At 36.6% G+C, this 19,698-nt stretch overlaps 1 protein-coding gene across 1 annotated transcript in view; it reads left to right on the top strand.

Moving 5' to 3' along the window:
* Positions 1-19,698, top strand: part of CCDC73 (coiled-coil domain containing 73) — a gene marked incomplete at its 5' end in the record, with an annotated part of 48,358 nt that overhangs the window by 22,614 nt on the left and 6,046 nt on the right. The window contains 7 exon segments of the mRNA XM_084208753.1: positions 4,114-4,242; positions 4,617-4,676; positions 7,127-7,231; positions 11,711-11,821; positions 13,355-13,510; positions 17,369-17,528; positions 17,887-19,413. Of these exon segments, the coding sequence (XP_084064879.1) occupies positions 4,114-4,242; positions 4,617-4,676; positions 7,127-7,231; positions 11,711-11,821; positions 13,355-13,510; positions 17,369-17,528; positions 17,887-19,413 (2,248 nt within the window).

Below are 19,698 nucleotides of genomic sequence, written 5' to 3'. Positions count from 1 at the left end.
AAACCTCAGTGTCAAAAAGGTCAAGTTTTGATGTGACCAAAGATTTCAGAACTCTTGCCATCAGAAAAGCAGAATTAAATCCACAGTAACAGTGCAGCAGAACACTGGAAAAATTCTCAAATTAATTTCTATATCACATTTAGGTCTTAAAGTATTTAAAAATGTTTATTTAGCTACATAACTCAAATGATAGGTTATATATAAAAACTGTATATGTTTATCTGGAATATTTGATGGACAGAAGAGAAACAGAAAAATATTGGAAGGTGTCAGTGGGGATAACTTTCTTCTGTAGGAAAGCTGTGTTTGTTAGGATGCTGGTATCATCATAACTCTGAAAGTCTGAGAGCAGCTTTGTCTGTGCATTGTGTACACTCCAATTGAGCAATTCCGTTAAAAAAAGGGAAATAATTTGCATGTGACAGAAACAGGAGCATGTGACAGAAACACTTAATCTAAAATGCACCATATCTTTATTGTAGTAGATTGTAAATAAACAAGTGAGGAGTTTTAGAAATATTACAGCATCACAGTAAATTGGTTTTGTTGCTTTTGGTGAAAAACCAAGAATAATTAATTACTTAGCATTCTCTGTGGGTAAGTAATTTAAGAGGTAAGAAAACAAATGTTTAAGAAACTATTACATTATGAAATATGTGAGTAATATAGGTGTGAGAGAGAAATTGAGATTTATGTACTCCAGCAGTCAAACATATTATTTGATCCACTCTTTTTTTCAGCTGTACTCTTGATTCTTAAGGTCATGAAGGGTTATGAATTTTAAATAAAATACTGTTAGATAAGCAGAAAAAGGGGGCCAACTGAAACTTAATCCAGCTTCTTCAGTTCAGCAGGAAATGCCTCTATTGTATTTATTTCTGAATTTCTTACTAGTTTTAAATATTTTACCATTCTTTTCTGAACAATCTGAACTGGGATATTTAGAAGAGTTTTGAAAAGGGATTACCAGGCTGTTTTCACTTGCTACATAGCTGAAAGAAGTCATGATATCAACAGCACAGTTTGGGACAACTTCTAAAGCTGGTTTTATCTGCCTTGGAGACTTGACTGACCTCTAACAGCTCTGACAATTCCTGGGCTCAAACTTCTTTCCTCTGTAGCCTCAGTGCTGGAATGGGAATGACTATCCATGGTACTAAAATCTTAATTTGGTTGTCAGCTCTTATCACAACCATTACTTTCACTCAGACCTGGATGATCTCACACATTTGTTCTTAAAGGGAATGTGAAGTTAGTGAATGCTATTTAGCATTTATGGGTAAAAATAATCTCCAATTTAAATGAAATTGCAAGTTTGTTATGAAGGTGTTAAATATGTACAACAGAGAAATTGAGGTCTGTTCTGCACAGGTCTCCTCTTCTGGGATTTCAGGAAAGAAATATTATTTAGCAAGGTTGTCATTTTCTCTTGATATTGCCTGCTTCAAGTGCAGTTTCTAAATTGTAATATAGTGGACTGTGGCAAAATTTCCTTTCAGTAACATTTGGTTTTGGATCTGAACATTTTGATATTCAGTGTGGTAGGATTCTTTTCAACTACTGTGAAAATGCTTGCATTGATGTCTGGCCAAGAAGAAGGTTTCTGTCATTCTGCTGCTTAAAAAACATCTCTGCTGTTCAAGACCTAAAAGAGTACATGAGGGTTGCAGCAGTCTGTGATGAGAGCCAGCAGATATAGATGTAATTTTGAATACAGGTTAAGTTTTCATAGGGTATCAGTCCTGGGAAGTGGTTACATCTGCCTGTGCTGGCTGCTTTTCCAGTCTCACACCATTTCTTTATGCTGGAACATGTATTTTTGTGGCTTCAAGGGAGAGTGGAATTCATATTTTGTATTGAAAAAACCTAGATTTTATATTTAAAAAAGCCCAACCAAAAACCACAAACTCCAAAACAACCACCCCGACTAAAAAAGCGGAAGTTTTTGCTTAGACAAACTTGGAGATATAAGCAGGAGGGGGATTTTGGGACACTCTTGACTTACAATGGCATGAAGTGTTTTTGTGGCCATATCCCTAAGCATTGGCTGCTAGCAACAGCTCAAGGGAATGGGTTTAAAGCCTTTATAATTCTCTCTCATCCCACCCCAGAACTGATAGTTATTTTTCACATTCAGCATACTTTATAGATTTTTGGATACTACTTGTGATTTTAATAATGAGAGAAAGCTACTAGAAAAAAAGCGCAAAAACTTTGGGGTTACATTGTCATTCTTTCAGGGTACAAGAAAACGCATGTATGTAGGTAGAAAATTATTTTTAAAATTCTTTTTGCAGCTACAAACCTTGTGATTTCATTCACCATGAAAAACTTTGCTATTAGTTTTGGTGATTTCATTTGTGGAGAGTTTTTTGAGAGTTTGTCTTGGGTTCTGGTTGTTTGTTGGTTTTGGTTTTTCCTGCTTACAGCTTTGTTTTAGCAGATTTGGATTTGCTTCCAGATGGATTGTACCCACCCACTTGCCATTACAAAAAAGAAAATACAATCATTTTTTCTGCCTCAAGGGCATGACTCATGCTTTCCCCATGACAAAATAAGTTTTTTCTGCACACTATAAAGCCTGACTTTTGGAAAACAGCTGGCATCAGATCCATGGCAGGCTTTTGCACCTGCTGGTGTGGCACCCAGCCTGTGAGCTGGGCTCTCTGTCCCGTTCATCTGCTGCTCTGTGCGGGCTGCCACCGTGCACCTTTGCACTTGCACAAAGTTAGAGCTGCTGGCACCTTCTGCCACTTAACAGCAGGAACCTTGTATGGTTCATTCTAGTAAAAGCAGTACAGCTGAGATATGTCTTTATTGCACAAGATGGGGAAAATCTAACTGGCTTTCAAAATAGAAAAATTGTAAAGCATTTCTGGCTTTCAGTTCTGTAATTGATTCTGCAGTTACACTTAGGACTTGCTAGATCATTTTAAATTTATGGCTAAAATACGTGAGAAATAAAGCCTCTAGCAAAAAAATGATTTATTTAAAAGTGCTACCTCTACTTGTATTTTCCATAAAACTTTGTGAATTTCAGCTGCAATGTAATCTTTTTTTCTTCTTTTGTACTGTTCTATGATTTTGTCCAGAACAGTTAAACCACCAGCCTGTGATAATTCTGTGTGTGATAACCGAAATTCCAGTTTTGTGAAGAAAAGTTAAACAGACCAAACTTAGTTGTTAGATAAAACTATGACCATTCTGAATGCTTGGTTCACCACTATGGCATCATGGAGAATTCTTGATGCTATCTGTGAGCAGCATTCATAACCTCTGCTATTTGTCTGAGTAAACGTCAGAGTGCTCAAGGAGAGAGCGATATTAACCAGACTACCTTGCACCAGGATGGGAGGGGAGGGGGAGAGCAGGGCACAATATTTATGGCTCCAGGAACTATAAGTTGTAATTTAATGAGATCAAAGCGTTTGCTGTTTATTTGCTGCACTAGGAGCTCTGAATAAACTGGTTACAGAACAGATACCAAAAAAAAAAAAAAAAAAAAAAAGGGGAAAAGAAAAAAAAAAGCCGCAGGATATTTAAAAGAGGATAAAGACTATAAAATCAAAGGCATCATGTTGTAGAACCTTCTAATATAAAATTAATTTAGCATTCTCTTGAGATTAAGTAATTAATGTTTCAGGAAGAGCAAAGATCCTCCAAATTTATAGCCAGTTCCTGTTTTTACCAGATAATCACTGTTCTCCCTTTTTTTTCTCCTCATTCCCAAGAGCGTACACCATAGTGAGAATAGTAATTCCTATTGTATATATGGGTAAAGAACCCATAAAACCCATTGGTTTTACCAATACCAACTCAATGTCCACTTCTAATATACCTCCTGGAAGAAGAAATAATAAAATTATTAAGTAAATACTTCAAAGATATTAACATTGGCACATTTTACCTGTGAAAATAAACTTTTAGTCACGTGTGACAAGTTTGAAGTTTAGTAAGTCAGTCTTACGCATTTCAGTACCTGTAATTTATTCTGTTTTTTCCATACATTGTTTCAAAGTGGGGCACGACCAGGATAGTTTAAAAGATTTGTCTCTGTTTTGAATTGCAATGCCTATACTGGATGAACTATTTATATGTGTTTCCTGTGTTAAGGAACTGAAGAAAGTAACTACAGACTTGATAAGGTCCAAGGTCACCTCTCAGTACAGGGTGGGAGAAGAAAACATCAATCTTGCAGTGAAGGAAAAACAGTTTCAAGAACTGCAACAGAAAATCAGAATGGTATTTTAAATTTTAAACAAATTAAAAGTTTTGGTGAATATTTTCTGTTCTTCATTCAGCAAACCTCCTGGCAGTGATCTCTCATGGATACAGATTAGTGATTCCTTTCTACTATATTGCATATACATTATAACAAAACTATTTCCACTATAACCTTTTCTAGGGAAATAGATGTGCTATGAATATCAATATAGTTTCATAGTAAAAAAAAATTCATATTAAAAAAATGGGTAAGGAGACATTTTAAAATAATTCCATTTCTTTAAATAAACTCATGATGATTCACTGTATCACATTAAAACAATATTGTTAGGGAAAATGGACAGTAATTTTAATGCCTTTTATGTTTTTCATGCTCTTTTCTTTTTGTGAAGGAGACAGCAGTCAGTAAAAAAGTTCAAGAAGAAAACACTCACATTAAAGAAGAAAAGCTGGTGAGTTGATAATACTGCTTCACTGTTTAAAAATAACTTAAGAATATAGGTGCTGTAGTTCATACTTAGGTTTCTCATTATACTAAGCTAAAAAAAGAGTTAATTTCACTTGTTTACACTTCAGAAATATTTAATACTGGCCTAAGTGTTATCTTACTGCTCAGTTTTTAGAGGAAGTATTACCAGAACAAAGTCCATTCTTTGACACTTTATTCCAAGTCTTACATTTTGTCTTTGAATTCAGAGGGGGAAATTTGTTATTCCCACGAAACACTTGCCTACATGTGGGTTCAGTATTAATAAGCAGTAAATAACATGCTATTCTGCTTTCTGGTTACCAACAGTTTATTCAAACATTGCTGGTATTGAAACCAGGTAAAATGGCAATAATGTGTCAATGGTGCACAAAGGAAATGATGTTCCATTTGGACTATTAAGCCACATCTTTACATCCCTGAACAGAGTTGGGAGTGTCTTCTCTTGCTAAAGCAGGTGTATTCCATAAAAAAATCCTTTTTAAAAAAAGGCTACAGAGTCAATTATCAAATGTAGCAAAAAAAAATTTTGTTCCCTGTAATAAGAGCATAAGGCACTGCTTTGCAGAAGCATGAAAAGGGTGGTTGGTTTTTTTCCTTTTCTTGAACAGTTGCAGGACTTTCACTCTGCAGTTCACAAAAGGGAACAGGTCAGAGAAGTGTATCATTGTTGGTGCCAGGGAGGGACAAAAGGAGTATCTTGCTGGCTGCCCATAGAGCACTCATCCAGCAGCACTCTTTCAATTTATAAAAGCCTGCTTGCATTTTGGGCTTGCTTTTAAAAAATACTTGCCAATAAACACCTGGAAAAAATGAGAGACTTACTCAGGCCTCGTTACTCTCCCAGTCCTGAATGCACTAAAAGGATTTCTGTGGAGATGAATGGAGCATAATTTGTGGAGCATATTTGCTGTGTTATCTGAGAGAAGGATTCTGGTTTTCCTCTCTCTCCTGTTCTGTGTGAATTGCTAAGGTTTGTTTGGTAGGTTAGTTTGAACTTATGGAGGGGTTTGGTGTAGTCTGGAGAGGGCTCTGATGAAGAGACAAGCTGCATGTTTCCTCCAAGTGCTGGGGTTTGGAGACATGGATTTCTGTGTTGTGGAGCACTCATAATTCACCTTGATTAACTTGGCTTCAGTGGTTCTTGGACTTAGGCTAGAAATATCATCTACATTACAGCTGATTTGTACTAAAGTCTGTGAGAGAAGCAGGCTGGTCTATTTGAGAGAAAACTTTCCAAGATTTAAAAGATGTGGCCAACTCTTCTACTGACCTGTTGGATGACCCTGGCCAAACCATTCCACAGCTCTGCAGTTCATTCTCCTGGATGTAAAATTGAATTAAAAATAAATTAAGCTTCAGTGAAAAAAGTATTATTTATACATGCTTGAAAAGGAATGAGAGTACACTAAAATATTGATTTTATTTTTATTAGATAGCTGTATCTTTTTTTTTTGTAACCAAAACTAGAATAATTTGAAAGCACTTTGTAAGTATGTCAAAGTACTTTGTTTTGATATGTTCCTCTCTCAATGTATTTTGAAGCAACTGAGCACATCTAAGATTCCTTTCTGCCTGAAACTCAGGTTTTTTTCTGTGCATATCTTCTTTTAGTAACTCTGTAAGTGGTCTTGAGGGGGTGATGATTGCCTTGTCTTGGTCATTTAATCTGTCTTTTAAACCTTGGAAATGTGTTTTGTAGTGTTCAATAATGTTTCCAGCAGAATGCAACACACTTCATGGCAGCACTCGTGGCATCTTCATCAACTCAAATCAGCTCACTTTGGGTGTCTCTTTTTTTACAACTTCCCCTTCATGTAGTAACAATATAGTCTTGGGGAAGGTAACACCAAAGTTCAGACCCTGACAGTACAATATGGTATAGCTGCACCATATGATGAAAAGCTAAGGGTTGGTGGTTCACATCTATTAGGATTTAATTCAGGAGATACAGAACAATTTCATGTTAGAGTGATCCATGTATGGAGTAATTTCTTTTGGATTTTCCATATTTTTCTAACCTGTGATACAGTAAGATAAATTTATTCTGTTTGTCCTGAATAGAAATCACAGTAGGGTTGGATTTAATGTATTTTATCCAGATTTGCACTGAAGAATGTATAAAGATTGGGTGGATTTCATTTTAACTATAAGAAAATTTTCTGGAAAAGAATAATAGTTTATAGTAATGTTAACTTCTCCAAGGTAAAAGGTCAGAAAAATGGGAGGTGGTCTGATTTCTCCCTACAATTTTGCCCCAATGTTGAGGTTGGAGTATCTTTTTTTACAGACATGAATTTGCAAACACTGACAGAATTTAAAAAAAAATTAATACAAAAGACATAAATTATCTAATGTTTAAACTCCAGAAACAAAATCTTGCTCAGTGTATTCTATTCTCTTTGTATTAATAAGGAAATTCTCAGCTCTCTACAGTGTGTGCAGGAGCTGCTTCAGCGAATAACCCAAACGAATGTTAGAATGGAAAGTGAATTAAAAGCACTGAAAGAAGACTATCAGGTCAGATTTTTCTCAATTAGACAAGCTGTTACTATCTGTTATGTATTTTTTAAGTCCAGGGCTGTTAAAGACATCTGTGTGCCTTTCAGAACTTTTGACCTCACTTCCATTGCTCCCTCAGCTCCTTAACTGTCAGCACGAGCCTTGAAGCACAGGCTGTGCTTTCCCTCTTCTCTCCCTAAAGTAAATCATGGTTGCCATTCTCAGCAGCCATTTCTAGAGGGCAAAACCAGAACAGGGTTGCTTTCACATACTGAAATTATTTTATAACTTTTGTTTCTTGTAATTTTCATATGGGTACACATTTCTGGGCAACATTTCAAATTTCAGATCTTCATTCATAGCTGGACCTTGTCCTCAGTTTTATTAAAGCAGAGGGCTAAGGTAGAGCATTATCTTTAGCCCTTTCTTGCTGTGTTTTCTGGCATCATATTTATGCTAGAGGTAGGAAGTAGTCACACTGGAGAGTGTGGAGATGCAGCACTCCTCAGTTCCTCTTTGTCTTGCTTTAGGGAAAATTTTGGGAGGAAACTTTTGAAGTGGTCCCTTTAGAAGCAACTTTAAGTGGCCTTGCCTCCCACCAGTTCAGGAGACATAAATTTCCTGTGAGAAAAGTGGAAAAAAATTGTTTATTTAACAAGAAAAAATGAATAATATTAAACAATGAAACTTCTCATTGTTTTGAAGAGGTAGAAAATTCAGAAAGTCTTTCTGAATTTTAGAAGGATTTCTTTCATAGTCCTTTTTGTGGCTGTGTTTTCAGTTTTCTCTCAGTCTCTCTGGGATCGGCTCTGGTGTCCGGAGTGTAGCTTGAGGTGCCCTGGATGATAGACCTGGTGTTACTGGACTGAACAATAGCTGAACAGTTCCAAAAAACTGCTGGCCTCAGCTAACTAAAAAACCCAAGTAATTACAAGCAAAGGAGAGGTCTGTTCTGCTGTCCATGCCGCAGGCAACACAGTGGGTGTCGGTTCTTTGCTTCCTTTTTCTGCCAAGTTTGGGATTAAATGGATGAGATGGTATTTCTTATTCAGACTCAGATGTTTGTTAGTTCTTATTCTACAGTCTCACAAATTGTGAGTTCTACAGCACTTCACTCTAACAAACTAAAAATGGAGCGGTAGCTCTCTCTCTCTACAAGGCCTTTAAAGGATAAACTGTCCAATTAAGAAATGGCACCTAAATTATTTTACTTCTAACCCAATAACCAACCACCCATGCCTGCAGTGTGGGCTTTTTAATCCAATTACACAAAACCACCCATGGAGAAGAAGGTGAAGAAGAAGGACCAGCCACTGCCCTAAAACCTCCATCTTGCTTTATATATAGTACTATATTCTAAACCCTTAAACTCTACATTTTCCATCCTGTGGTATTACACACTTCTATTCAAACTCCACACCCACAATCCCAGTTCTGTCATTCCATTTTGGAGGCCTTCTCCACGGCCTCAGGTGAAATGCAGTGTTCTCTGGGGAGGCAGTGCCTGTCAGCACAGAAAGTCTGAAATTCTCAGCATCCAGGGCTCCAAGTGGATGAGAAAGGATGCAGGGGAGCAAGTGCAGTTTCTGCAGACAACCTGTGTGCTGCTTCTCACCCCCTTTGCTCTCAGAACCAGTCTTGAAGGTGCAGAACTTAATATCCAGTATAAACAGAACAGATGACTGGGGATGCAAGCATCATAAACTCACTTTAAGACACTCTTTCAGCGTGTAAAAGCTCAGAACAGTTCAGATTCCCCATTTCAATAGCTGTCAGTGCACTGAAGATTAAGGTCATATCCATTCCCATCAGATGTACCATGCAGAGTTCAGGTACAACCACTGATTGGACTATTAAAAATTATTATCTACTGTTTGCCCAGACATAACCACAACTGTTCCACTCCTTGAAGCCAAGGTTTTGAACTAGGAATTCAGTAATTTAAAATTGAACTTCCAGTGTGGGTATATACTTCTGTTTCTAAATAAATACTTCTATGCTAATTTGAAATTATTCACTTCCCCTAAGACTTTACTCTTAACAGGTGTGAATAGTTTGCCTTCTGCCACAATATAAACAGAAGGCTAATGTATTTTGATGAAACAAGTAAGGTTGAAGGTGAGCTATGTTCTCCATCAGAAAGTGGCTAAAACCTCCCTAGGAATTAAAGCATCTGCAACATTTTAACAGAGATTAACTGAACAACCCTTTGGCTGTAGAATTGCCTAAAGTAGTATGATTTTCTGTAGCTTCTATTATTTGTATATTGGGTCCAGTGAAACAGCTGGATTACTTGCTATTCATATAATCCTGGTTTTTGTTAAAGTAAGAAGGTAATGTGCTTTTTGTTTTTTAAGATAATTGGAATTGCTTTGTAGATTAAAACAGAGGCTGGAGATAATTAGTATATATAACCCTACTGGTGATGTCTTTCATAATACAGGAACCCTTTAGTCCTTTGTGTCAGGACTATTGAATAGCAAGTGTATTTTAAAGTGCTTTTTTCTGGAAGCATTTCCGAGCTATTGTTTCCCTTCTCAGATAAAGTTTATAGTATGCCTTAAAGATCCAGCTAAAACAGTAAATGGTATCTGTGAATCTTCTCTTGGAAGGCTGCACATAAATGACTTAAAGTATGGCTTGTTTTCTTCTTGTTGAGGTATGCATGGAGGACAGGTCTCTCTTTTGCAGCCTGTGCAGGCCAAAAATTGATTTCTGGTTGTAATTATGCTAATTCTAATGAGAGCCTGCTCTGATTTGGGTCTGTTTGTATTAGACATTGGGAAGGTATTACTGTGTTCAGTTGTTCTAACTACAGCACAAACTACTGCTGGTCATCAAAGCTTCAGTGCACTCCTCAAAGGTAACTTTAGGCATAAATACTTTAGATGAAATGGGTGTTACAAGTTATGCTTATATATATGGATTAAAAAGCTGATAAATTGGTGTAAATGGACTTTTTTTTCAGTTTGATACAATTACCATGATATTCCAAGGAATGAGAAAATGTTTGCTTCTTTTTTTGCCTTTTTTTTTTAAATAGGGAGCTGAATATATAACTTAAAAAAAATATTCTTAAACAGATGACAGAATACTTAAGAATGCAAAGAATTCAGGTATTCCCCTGTCTGTACAACTGGCTTTAACATGTGATCAGTTCCATACATCTGCTACTTCTGAGATTTTGTCCTAAGAGCTATGCTGTGAATAACTATTATCATCCATCACCAAGGAAGTTGCATTTCAGGTGCAAGTAAAAGCATCCTTGGAGTTAAGAGCAGGTTCATCAAAGAGAGGAGGTCTTGGATTCCTGGTTTATACAACTGGATGAAAGATGCTACATCAGAGTGGAATTATTCAGACAATGTATTGCTCAATTTTCCCATTTTTTGGAAATACATAGTCTGTCAAGATCCCTTTTATTCTTATCCACAACTTTTCCCATGTGTACCAAAGTGCAGGGTAGTTTGAATTTTCCTAGTTTTAATACCTGTAAAATATAATTTTATTAGTAGTGTAGCTAAATTAACATAGACATTTTAAAATTGTTGCTAAGTGAATCAAAAAGTGGACTCATTTTTGGTTAAAATATTTAGTGAAAGGGAATTGGTTTGGAGTATTGCCTCCATAACATTTTTCAAGTGGAACTTTAGAGAAGCTCAGCAGAATCATAAATATGTAGCTGGTCATACAGCTCATGCATTAAAGTTATGCTTACATTATATCAAATATATTTGTGTCATCTATATACCAGGTAATGGAATGCAGGGACTCTTATCTTCCATATTGTTTGCTATGAAAATATGATAGGATAAAAATTCCAAGAGTACCTGACATGTGTGTGAAGTTGCTGCTGATTTACACAAGACTCCTTTAATTTAGCACAGGAAAGTTGAAAGAGTTAAACCAAAACTGTTGCAAGTACAGTTATGGTGGTATAAAACTTAATATTACTGTTATTTCAATGCACTCCTATTTCAGTGACCTAATAAAAATAAATTAAAGCATAATCAGATATATACTTCATGTTGCAGTAGATATGTTTTAGAATGTAAAGATTGTATAGTTTATAAGAGAGGTTAATAAACAATTCAGGACAGAAAAACTGATTATAAAATATTTTTTTCCTGTCAGTATACAGTAGTTTTTTCTTTAAGTACAGTGCCTCTGGATTATGCTACATTTCATATCTCTCATCTCTGGACTTTATATTACTTTTTCAGCACATTAAAACTTATGCAGTGAAACTGAATAATGGCAAGTGTTTTTATACCCTTTTATAGCCATTTCTTTTTTCATAACCTCCCCCTGTTTCCTGTTAGCTAAACTATAAGCACCTTTCTGTTAATTTATGAAAATTATTGTTGAGATAGCACATTATCACTGATCTGTATGGCACTTGCAGCATGTTAGAAGCAAAGGTCCAAGCAACATAAAACACATCAAAATTCATTAATGTGGTATTGATTATTTTTTGGATAATTAATTTTATTGCAGGCCCTTGAAAGAGATAATGAGCTGCAAAGGGAGAAGGCAAAGGAAAATGAAGAAAAGTTCCTTAATCTTCAGAATGAGCACGAGAAGGCACTAAGAACTTGGAAAAATGATGTAGGTTTATTAAATTAAATGCTTTAGTATTAGAAGTTTTTGGAATAGTTGTCAAGCATTTCAGTTAATCCCTAAAAGCCAAGAAAATACTGCAGAAATAGTGCCATAAGAACAACTAATTTCTTCTCCAGTAATACAGATACTTCTAGAAAAGAATGTTTTTTCAAGGTAGGTTTGGGTTGACTTCTGTGCTCTAAAAGGTCAGTGCTCTTCCTGCAGCTCTGATTTGAAAGGAATTCTTTAGTGTGGACTGAGGGTGAAAGGGGATAAGAAAAGGTGTGTCTGCTGTGTCCCCCTAGTGAATTCACCTTTCTGGACACCTAAACAGTAGTTGTCCAGAGTAGTCCTAAACAGTAGTCTTCTATATTTGACATTCTTTCTATTACCTCATTACTTTTAAAGAATTCTTTGGCAATTATTTAATCCAAAACAATTAGCAAAACCTTGTAGCTGTAAAAATTGTCTGCAATAATAAATGCATGTTTATATGTAGGAAAGATTAATACCACTTCAATAAGACAAGCTCTGCTTAATGTGTAGAAACCAGACTCATAGCAGCATTTGTTTAATAGTCTGTCTTTTTTATTTCTATGTGCTTGGCACTTGCTGACAGAAAGGTTTTGATTTTGGTAGATGGATTTCCAGGGAAGCTGTAGGGAAATAATGCAAAGTTGTCCTTGTAATCCTGTTGCTAAGGCTCACTCCTTTGAGTGCAGCCACTGTGAGGATGACTGCAACCATAAGACCACAAAATAGCTGAACTGTTCTGATGCTCAGTTCCCTGAGAAGATTTGATTTACCTGATTCCTTGGAGAATTTTGTACCACAATGTCCTCTATAGACATGGGAATTTGCCCTGCTTAGTTCTCATGAATGTTTGCATCTGTTCTTGTAGAAGATAATTGTTATTCCTTTTCATATTTCTGCTACAGCTACTAGAAATTTTGTCTCCTAAAGTAAATAATCAAGGATAAAGTTAACACTGGTCCAGAAATCTTTGTAAATCAAGTGAAGGTATTTCTGTAAAATTGCCCTTTGATTCTTTTTACAAGTTGTAGTTTGGACCATTCAGTTAGTTCTAAATACAAAAATTTAGTTGTTACATATTTTCTGAAGGAAGATTGGATACTTGAAGCTATTTACAGAAGTAAAGGGCTAAGCAAATTATTTGCTGCTGTGGTTTCTTGACAATATTGGTAGAGAATGAATGTGGAATATTACATTTATCTTTGAGCCAAAAAGGAAGAAAGCCACAAATACAAATCTCACTTTTTTGAAGTATTGCAACAAGGAGTAAATGGTAAAAAAATTCCAAACCAGTTAATAAAAAATATAATCTGTAATGGAAATGTGGTTAAAATTTTGGTTGAATAAAAGAGCTGAATTACTTTTTACAAAGAAATTCCTCAGCATACTTTCTTTTAAGGATGAAGTTTCATTTGCTAAGCTCTTCATGCCTTTGAAAAATGCTTGTTTACCCATTTGAACATGCAGTAAAGTGTTTGTGTGCTCTGTGTACTGCAATTATTACAGGAGGAAAATATGAGAAGAGAAATACACACTATTAAAAATGAGCTGAATTCCCTTAAAGGACTTCATAGACATCTTGAAGATTGTCATCCTCCTCCAGGAAATCAGCATTCTGAGCAAATGGAAAATCTGCAGGTAAGTGCCTTTACTAGCTGCAGTGTGTCTTATAAAAATGCCAGAGAACTGAAGATATGACAGGTCTTCTCATCTTGTCTGTCATGTCTACTGATTCTCCTTTGACATGGCTCAGCCTAAAAATTTATGTGACAATGGCTCTAAGTATCTCTGAAACTTACTGTACCCAGAGAATGTTCTCCTTTCATCAAGACAGATGCTTATATCACAGAAACCTGAGATACTACTTCATTAATAAATTTTAACCTAACAGACAGCAGTTAACCTATCTTTACTAAACCCTATTACACAGACATTTTCCATGGGTATTTCTCAAATACTGGGGCAGATCCAATTGACTTCACATGTATGTAAGTTCCCTGGAGGTGTGGAAGTAGGTCTACTTCTACTCAGAGGAACTAATTTCAGCTTCTCTAAAATCTGAAACACAGGACAGGTCAGAGGGTTGTTTTTATCAATACACAGGTTATCTAAGTGCTTCAGTTTTAGTTTAGGAAACACCAACCTTTATGTCACATAGCATGTTTAGGAGCCATCAAAGGCACAGCAAGCTCATCAGGTGGTGAATGGAGGAGGTAAAAGACTTTTATGCAGTGCAGGCTGAGCTAGAATTGAGCTTGGATTGTTGGGTGAGCCAAATCCATGTTCAGCTCTAGGTGCAGGCATATATGGGAAGACAAGTGGTTAAGCACCCAAAGATGGGCTTTTGGAACAAAAGGAAGAACACACAGCACCTCTGTTATATGCCATGGTCCCTGCAGCTATACATACAGATACCACAGATCCCTCTGTTATATCCCCTGCAGCTCTGTGTTACCCCATCATCAAACTGGATTGCAAATTTGTATTCCAGTCTTCTGTGGGATTGAAAAAATTGGGCAGAGTCAGAAGCCATAAGAAACCTTCTCTGTGCATTGAGTGTGTTCTGTTGTTCTGTTGAGTATTTTCCATTAACTTTTACAAACAAGTAATGATCTTTCTTCAAAGAACGGAAAACTAATTTTTCGTGTATACAATCTTGTTTGTAGTGTTAAGAAAATAGGAGGACATTAGGATTGTAAAGACAGGTAACTATTTCAGAAATAGTCCATGAATTGTCAGTAAAATGACAAGCAGTAAAAATATTTTAGGATTTGGAAGAATGTAAAATCAATTTCTTCTCAATGCACATACATAAGTATGTTTATAGCTAACATACACATACACATGGCTGTGGTATGGGCTTAATAATGCAAGGGAAATGAGATTTGCAATGAGTACTCATTGTGCCAAAGCTGAACTCTACAAGGAATGATGCAAATTGTGTATCTTAAATATCACTGTTTCCTTGAATGGAAATGGAATATTGATTTTGTTTAGGATGCAGAATCAAAATGATTAGGCATTCATAATAAACAGTACTGGTGCTTACTAAGATAGCCCCATGGGTTTGAAAGCAGAAAAGCTTAAAGCATATGCTCATAAATGTAAAAGAAGTCAGATGACTTCCAAATATATATCTTACACTATCTTATGGCAAATTGCCACACCACTTTGTGTTGTACAATCATTAGATTTCCAATGCTAGGCAGGTTGGACTGAGTGGAACAGTGCCAAGAAACTGAAGCTACAGCAGATCATATTGGTTATCCTGATTTGTGGAATTTCACCTTGTATCACTAATGAGTCAGCCTCTAGTGACACATAAAAGGGGAAGGTGTTGGCTTGGATTTAGATCTTGACTGTGGTTCCAAGTGTTCTAAGGAAATATGCTTATACTTATTTTTACAGCAAGTGCAATCTGAAATCCCTGTGGTTATTTGTGGGGCATGAAATTCAGGATGTGCTTATACTTCTTCATACTGATCACCTCTGGAATAGTAATTAAACAAAAGACATTTTTAAAAGAAAGGTACAATGTCAGACCTCATTACAGACTTGGATTGCAATTTAGTTTAACCTTACCATGCTTCACTTTTAGTTTGATATAATTTGTAATTCAGCTGTGTACCATTAGAGAATAGGGTTACACCCACCAATGGCTTGCTGTAATTCTTTTGTGGGTATATGTACAGGAAGATCTGGTTTTCAGAAGGGTTTGAATTTCATACTATGAAATAGTCTTTTGACAGAAAAGGATATTTAGGGATATATGTGTTTCTGAGTTAGATTTTACTAAATCGCAGGCAAAAAATTAAAATCCAAGTTTAAAAGTTTTGCTTTTTAGGTATTTTAGTTTGTCCATCTTGGACCTATTTTTTAAGGGCCGAACAGCTATTTGAATTTATTGAAAAGTAGGTTTCTTCAACCCATCTGAAAACCTGGAAAGGAAACATGAAACCTTTCTGCCTTTCTATGAACATTTCATCCTGTTTGTTTCAGATGCAGTCACCAGCTCAGCCCACACCAGCAAAAGTGGTAAGCTCCACTGCAGTGGCTGTCTTATTTCTGTAGAAAAGACTAATGTACACAGTTATAGAATGGTGCTTGGTGTTTCTGTCTGAAGAAAGAGCTCCTAGGAACAAAAGATTGTAAGATAATTACAGATTTCAGGAAAGAAAAAGGAAATTTCTGCTATTTGTATTCAAAATCTTGAAAGTGTGATGCCAGGGCTATATAGAGGAAAGAAGCAATTTCAATTAAAAACCTAGGAAAAAAAATGTGCAATATATACAATTTCCAAGTGTGACAGGGAAAATAATGATAAAACATGAGGAAAAGAGAAAGACATTTCAATTGAAACTTCAAATTGCGGGTGGAGGAAAATGATTTTAGGACCCTCCTCTATTTACCATGACTCCTCCCTCCCCCAAACCCGGAAAGCTGGGAGCCTCAGGATGTTCCTGTGACCTGTAGGAAACTGTTTCCAGCAGATTTGTGCTCTACATCCCTTCTCTGCCTGCATTGCAACAGCCCCATTTTTTAGCAGTGCTGCCTCCCTCCACTCTGCAATATTCTCTGTCCTCCCCACACACCCAGTGCCCAAGCACAGCTCTTGTAACTCCCTCCCACATCCCAGCCTTCCTTCTGCAACACTTCCAGTCACCCAAGTGTCTTCAGCTCGTTCCCACATCTTTTATGGACTAAGCTCCCTCCCACATCTGCCTCTTTTATATCCTATCTTGAGGGCAAGAGCCAGCACGTGCTCCTGTCTTCAGCTGCCAAACAGTTGATGATGATAAAGGATGCATCTCATTTTGCTTTTATTTTGGTGGGATTTTAGTTTCTTCACCATTAAGGCTCTAGTTTCCACAGAACTTCATTGACTGCAGCTTTTAAAACTGAACACAAATACAGATGCAGTAGTAGACCACTGATTTAGACTTTTAAGTAGACAAATCTTTCAGGCTTCTATTCTTGTTGAATTTGACTCAAATTCAAGTTAAAAAGCTGTTTGGGAGGGAATGAGGAACTAAATGACAGGGACTGTAAATTCAGAAGCCTTGTGAAATGAAGTTAAAAGTGAAATGAAGTTTTTGCTAGAAAAAAAAGTTGGTTATATGTGCATGTGCTGGTTTTGTGTGCATGCTGTTTATGTATTTGGGTGTAAACAGCAATCATGCAGGATTTTTGCACATGGAATCACTGAGCAGGTCACTGAGTCGGCCAGCAGAGAGAGGGAGTAGTCCAGTCACCACATGTACAGCACAAATTCCTTCCACTAAGGAATTCTGTCAAATGTATAACTTTGTGCACTGTAATATAGCAGGACCTGAATTCTTTCCTACTCTTCTAGGGTATTAGTCTGCTTTTCTCTTTTCCTCTGTTTACATTTACTTTTTATGCTTCAGGTCTTTATTTTCCATCAGAATTGTAAATTTAATTTTAAATCTCAGTCCTGAACTTTTTGCCTTATAGTAAATTACTAAAATACCTATGATTTTTTGTTCCTTCCTATGCTAGAGTGGTCAAGAACACTCAAAAGACAGTGAAATTCAGAAAGACCATGAGTTTATGCAGTCTGTAATAAGAAAATATGGTAATTGTGGAAATGAAGAAGAAACCGAAGTAAAAAACACAAGGGACCAGTCTTCAAGCACTGAGGAATTAAAGACAGAACAAAGTAATAACCTTCCATGGATAATAGAGATAAGTAGTTTTGTTAAAAAAGGATAAATGTTTTCAGATAATAGTATATGACAAGAGAGGGCTTAAATCCTGAATTAAATGGTCATATCTAAAATCTACAGGATGTTAATATATTCTCTGCTTTCTCAGTTTATAAAATAATATTTTGCAAGTGACCATAGTGCAATACTTACCTTCAGTAACTTTTTGACAGGCTTGTGTGTGTAATATAAGATATCACCATTGATACCAATCCTGATTTTACCTCTTTGGAAATTCTAAACTTTAAAAATAAAGCATTACATAACCTCTGGGTTATCAGTCACTAACTAGAGAATACCCTCACTCTACAGGGTCACAAGTTCTTGAGAACAGTTTTAAGGATGAAATTAATGTTGCTAGCCCTTGTGAAGTAAAGCAAAGGGAGGCTTCTCCCAGGAACACCCTCTGCACAGATACTGATTTAATTACCCAAGGACACACCTGGAAAATGCATGTCCCTGGATGCAGAGAGGCAGAAGGAACAGCGCACAGAACGTTACCAGATGAAAACAATGCAGATTCAGATCAAAAGCCACAGGACAGCACTGAGCCCTTGGCAGCACAGCACACACAAACAAGGAAGGACTTTCTGGGCAGTGCTGAGACTCTAGGTGCTGACAGGAAAAACAGAAGTCAGGAGACTGACACCAGCAAGGAAGAACTGTGCAATACTGCAGATGAATCAACTTGTGCTGAGGCAGATGCAAACTCAGACACCAGACAGCACAACAAAAGTGTCATTATACCTGAAGCACCCAAACCTGAGTCTGAAGCTGTTCTTTGCACTGAGAAGAGTGCTCTGTATGACAGAAGTACAGACAACTACCATGCTAAGGAGTTAAGTTTTGGCATCCTACCTTATACTAAAGAGGATTCTCAAGCAGAATACCAAAAATTCATCTTGCTGAATAGTGGCAATTCTGCAGGCAGTAGATTACACAAAACAGAAAAAAACTTCAATGTGAGTGGTTTACATAGAGATAAACTTCCTCTGGAACAGACACACGTAGATGCTGAAGGCAGAAATTATGACAGTGCCAGAAACACACACAGCACTGGTGTTCTGGCAACTGATGCTCAACATCCACCAGCTGTTTGTTGTGATAACACAAGTTCTGATGATGCTGCTGCAAAAGAATGCAGAGATAATAAGTCTCTCTTAGGTACTTTTAATTTATGCCCCCCCAAAACTGAGAGAGGAGTAAATGCAGATGACATGTACAGCAATCAACCTGAACAAAGCAGTACTAAACAAACAGGGAATGCTGCAAACACATGGACTTCCAATGCTGAAGCCAAATCTCTAGTAAAGGCTGATGGGCTTGAAGTTGCTCACAAAAACCCCCCAGCAGATAGGGCATGTACAGATAAACTAATTCCACATAAAAATGTTAACAATGGTACTCAAATACACTCCATCAAAACTGGACATTCCCTGGAGATTAATGCTTCAACAAATAACACATTAAAAGAGAAAAAAGACTCACTGAGTGGAACAGTTCCAGGAATGAAGCTTGCTGAGGGTCACCTGAAAGAACCATGCTCTTTACCCATGAGAACATCTGGAAATTTAGTAAACATAAGTGTAAGGTCATCCTTTGATCTTCCAACCTCAGATAAAAAAGCTGAGAAACCTCCACTATACTTGAATTTTTTAGCTCTCAGTTCTTGTTCAAGAATAAATCAAATGAGAGGTCAAGCTACATGGACTTCAGCTTCCAAGGAGCCTTCCCTTCTGAAAGACAAACCACCATGCTTAGTGGAAAACACAAACATTACTTCAAACACACAGAGTCAAGATCTCAGTGAAAATGGGGACAGTGGAAAAACAGGACAAGGTAAGAAAATATAAACATTAATGTTCTGAACCATGTAGTGCTTAGAAAAATTATTAGAAGGTGAAGGTTTTAGTGTAGAAAAACGTAAACCTGACATTTTAGTTATATCACAAAATGGTGAGATTGCTCTGTGTATGCTATAAATGCAACTAAACCGCTTTTGTTAGCTTATCAATCAATTAGTTGATTAAATATTTTTTTCTCATATTTCCCTCTGTGGAATAACAGCAGTACAATGACAAACTGAATTCTGATTGGCATTTCTAACCCTAATGTAGAGCATAT

The sequence above is a fragment of the Fringilla coelebs genome (assembly GCF_963513975.1).
Source record: "Fringilla coelebs genome assembly, chromosome: 6".
Classification (NCBI taxonomy): Eukaryota; Metazoa; Chordata; class Aves; order Passeriformes; family Fringillidae; genus Fringilla; species Fringilla coelebs.
Note: the sequence above shows the minus strand (reverse complement) of the source record. Positions and strands in the feature narration are given on the sequence as shown.